Raw genomic sequence first — 3,990 nt, 5'->3', positions numbered from 1 at the left:
TCTTGAAATTGGACAAAAACTGGACGAAGAGAACATCTTCTGCCTTGTAGAACTTTACAAAAATATCTTCAAAAATGTCTTTTAATCTGTCATCAAATGCGTTAAGAATAGCTTTTCTTGTGCTTTACATCCAGGCGACAACTTCAGTCAAATAACACACCAATGGCTTCTGTATTGTAACAATGGGCCATTAGCACTTCCCGCTACATGTTATCGAAAATAAACTTCTCAAAGCTTTCTTTGTTCATGTTAATTTAAACACTTTAATGTGTGAAGACACTGACATCTTAACCATAGCTTCTCAGCAGGCGGCCTTCATGGCAGCTGAGCTAACTTTAACATATAACTGCGGTGTTGTGATCACAGGAATCGCAGGAGACCGCGTCAAGTTTACACTTCAGATGGATGCAAATTACGCAGAGCTGTTGCAGACTGGGGTAACATTGGCTTCACAGAGCCAGAAATATCTATGGTGTATGATGCACGACAAACTTTGATTAAGAGGTGTTACATTCTGGCATTTAATCCCGCAATTATTATTATGTTTCTTAATTTCGGGAGTCATCCAGCAGTTCATACTCATGCAATGGAGGCACACAATGTCCCTGCAGCTTCCTCACAAACTTTCCTCCTCACACACAGGCATGATGATCACACACACACACACACACACACACACACACACACACACACACACACACACACACACACACACACACACACACACACACACACACACACACACACACACACACACACACTCTCTCTTACCACTATAAGTCATTACTACCAGCAGACATAACATCGATCTATGACAATATGGCATTACATTATATTTGCAGGAGTGTAAATAACTGTGGTTGGTTCGTTGAAACTACAACTATTTGTCTTTGCAACTGTCTAATGTGGTGTCTTTGCTTTGTCTGGGCGGCCATGACAGAGACTTTCATACACGCACCACAGACTTACATAATCTAAATCATAGCCTGTTGTTTTCCGTTTGAAAACACAAATGTGCTTTCAAAAGAGAAAAGTAGTTCTCTAACCTGATGCTGTGAGTTTTTCTCGTGCACTGGGACAGAAGACCCTGATCACGCTGGTGTTGATGTACATCAGGGGTAAACTCCGAGAGGTCAGAGTGTGGATTCTCATTGGTTGACCAGCTGTCTTTCCACGCTCTCTGTAGCGTCTTGGCACCGTAACCTGAAAAGACATCCAGTAAAATATATTTAATTATGAAATACAAAACATCTTATCACTACGTTTTGTTGTCTTAATGGCTGTGAAATTACAAAACAAATTAATAAATGAAGGAGTCACCTTTAAATTGCATATAATTGTTGACTGAGACTTTAAACTAACTTGCTGTATATTACAAGATTGACCAAATGACTGCAATTATTATCCAAAATGTATTTAAATATTGACATTTATTCATGCACACTTGAAAAATGAAAAAACATATATGTGGATGACAAGGCTCAAGCCTGCATAGCACACAGTAATAGGAACTGACAATACAATGTGTGTGTACCTGGAACACCCCCGCTACAGTAGCCAGCAAGGGGCAGGACAGCACCACGTCGAAGGGCTGAGCCGTCAGCAGGATCTCTCTCAGGTACTGGGGGGAGCTGTCTGCCAGGGGGTCTGAGGTCAGCCGCTGACTGCTGGTGGTAGCACCGCTACGTGGGGGTCTCTCCGGCCGGGTTGTGAGTTTGTGACGGACATTTTTGGTGACAGCCTGGGTGTAGGTGATGGACAGGAAGCCGTGCTGCTGGTGAGAGACCTCCAGGACCTTGGCTGCAGTCTGGCCAGCGGTCAGACAGACAAATAGCACTGATGATAGTTGTCATTACACAGAGCGATAGCAGACACAAACACTATGCTGTTCTTTCTCAGCTGATTTATTTGATAGGGGTAAATCCTCTAAAAAATAACTTCACTCTAGATTTATACTGTTGGATCAAAACTTATTTTGGTTAATAATGGCTGATTTATAATCTTTATTCCAAAAATTGGGCCTCATGGCATTTACTTTAAAGGAAAACACTTAACCTCAACAACAAAAAACAACCGTCTGTGTTTTGATAAACATCTCAAGCTGAAGCTACTAGCTAAAAAAGCGTTCAAGAGCAAATCTATTTATATTCGACTATTAAGATTGGATCCTGAAATCAGCCAACTCTATGAAAAGCAATGTATATATGTGTATATATATATATATATATAGTGAAACCTGCGGCTGAATTACTTCAGATTGATCTGATTAGCAAGATTACCAATCTTATGTTTGATTTGAGAAGCAATAAGAGGGGGATAATCACTTAACTACCCATTCAGTACAAGCAAATCATCTCCAACTGTTGCATGATTAAAAGAAAGTCTGCAAAAACATCCGGTAACAGTTAAATGTTGGTAAAGTCATTTATCAACTGGAAATTATCATAAAATCTGCACCCTTTTGGAATGCTCTATTCAAATTTAGAAGTGTGAGATATAGTTATAACCCGTTTAGGTTGTGTCCTTTGCAGCAGTATGTATGTATGACTGTTTAATTTGTGATTTTACAAATAATATAATTAAAACATTCCACAGCAAAATCCTAATTGTTTAAACCAAGTAAAATAACTGGCTTCCGAAACCTCTCTGAGAAGCACATATAATTATTTTAGCCAGTTAATGGAGTTTAAGCAGAGTCAACTAAAAAGGAGAAGGGCTACATTCTTACAGGAGGGAAAAAGCCAGAGAAGTGGCTGAAAGATTCTTGCTTGCTGACGGGTCGAACCAACACAGTGCGTCTGTTCAGCTTGTCAGTGCAAGAGAGGAGCACTCCTCCACTGCCGCACAAGCTCTGAACTCCCTCCTCCCTACTGAAGCTGAGGAGAGAAGGTGGATGCGGAAAGAGACAGAGAAGGCAAGAAGTCACAGGGAGGGGGAAGATAAAAGCATGTATACAGAAAGAGAAGGGTAGGGAGAAAAAGACAAAGAAAGAAAGAAATGCATGAAACCTCAAAATCATTGTGAAAAATATATATATTCCCTGATTAAACCAAAGGAAGTTGGACCAGCTTGAACCAGCTGCCATTATGGAATGGTCTTATACTATGCAGTATTAAGCGAATTGGCAACTGTTTAACTTTAGGATGAGCAGAATGAATATTTAAGATTTAAAGCCACAAAAATAGATGTTTATAAATCTTTAAGTTTGATCTACAACCCCTTCTTTATTGTTTAATTATACTATTTAGGTAATGTTAGGTCTGCTCTAAAGTTGTATTTGCTATGTACAAGTATAAGACCATAACCAGAAAAAGATTTTGACAAAAAAGTCCTAGTCTACTCCAAATCGCACGCACGCACGCACGCGCACACACACACACACACACACACACACACACACACACACACACACACACACACACACACACACACACACACACACACACACACACACACACACACACACTTGTCAGCCAATAACAGCCACTGGACAGACAGGGGATCATTACATTAATGTAAATATCATATTTTTATAATTGTATCCTGTTGTCAGAATTAAATAGTGTATGATATTATTATATAAGCGGACACCCTGTGTTGTTTTTGATTTGGACTTGTTGTCCTGTCTGTCCAGCCTGAGTAAAAATGAGGGGTCCGGATGGAGCGGAGCAGAGGCTCAGTGTGATAAGGACCTCACCACTGCTGTCTCCTTGCACTGCAGAATGAGTCCTTCATAGGAGCCAGAGTGCAAGCCCTGCCCTGGCCTGGAGACACATACAAGGCCAAGCTTAAACTGGGCATCTGGGATTACTCACACTGTACTGCTGTGGCCATGACTGTTTATATCGCTTTAATAGAAACAGTAGTTATTAAGGCCCTGGTCCCACGAGGACGCATACGACTAAACGCATAGGATTAACGCAAACGCAATTGCAAAAAAGCTTCCGTCCACACGCAATATTCACCGGATAGTGTCTGTCCACACCATGG

At 40.7% G+C, this 3,990-nt stretch overlaps 1 protein-coding gene across 1 annotated transcript; it reads right to left on the bottom strand.

The window, feature by feature from the left end:
• Window positions 1-1,046: 1,046 nt before the first annotated feature.
• LOC104954916 (vacuolar protein sorting-associated protein 13B-like) lies at window positions 1,047-3,764 on the bottom strand (the record flags this gene model as incomplete). The annotated part of the gene is made up of 4 exons (XM_010782118.1): window positions 1,047-1,203; window positions 1,535-1,807; window positions 2,729-2,876; window positions 3,698-3,764. Coding segments are annotated over 4 exons (645 nt in total), but the record flags the coding sequence as incomplete, so codon positions are not given.
• Between the last annotated feature and the right edge of the window lie 226 nt (window positions 3,765-3,990).

Source organism: Notothenia coriiceps, unplaced genomic scaffold, assembly GCF_000735185.1.
Source record: "Notothenia coriiceps isolate Sejong01 unplaced genomic scaffold, NC01 NC01_scaffold00024217, whole genome shotgun sequence".
NCBI classification, from domain to species: domain Eukaryota; kingdom Metazoa; phylum Chordata; class Actinopteri; order Perciformes; family Nototheniidae; genus Notothenia; species Notothenia coriiceps.
Note: the sequence above shows the minus strand (reverse complement) of the source record. Positions and strands in the feature narration are given on the sequence as shown.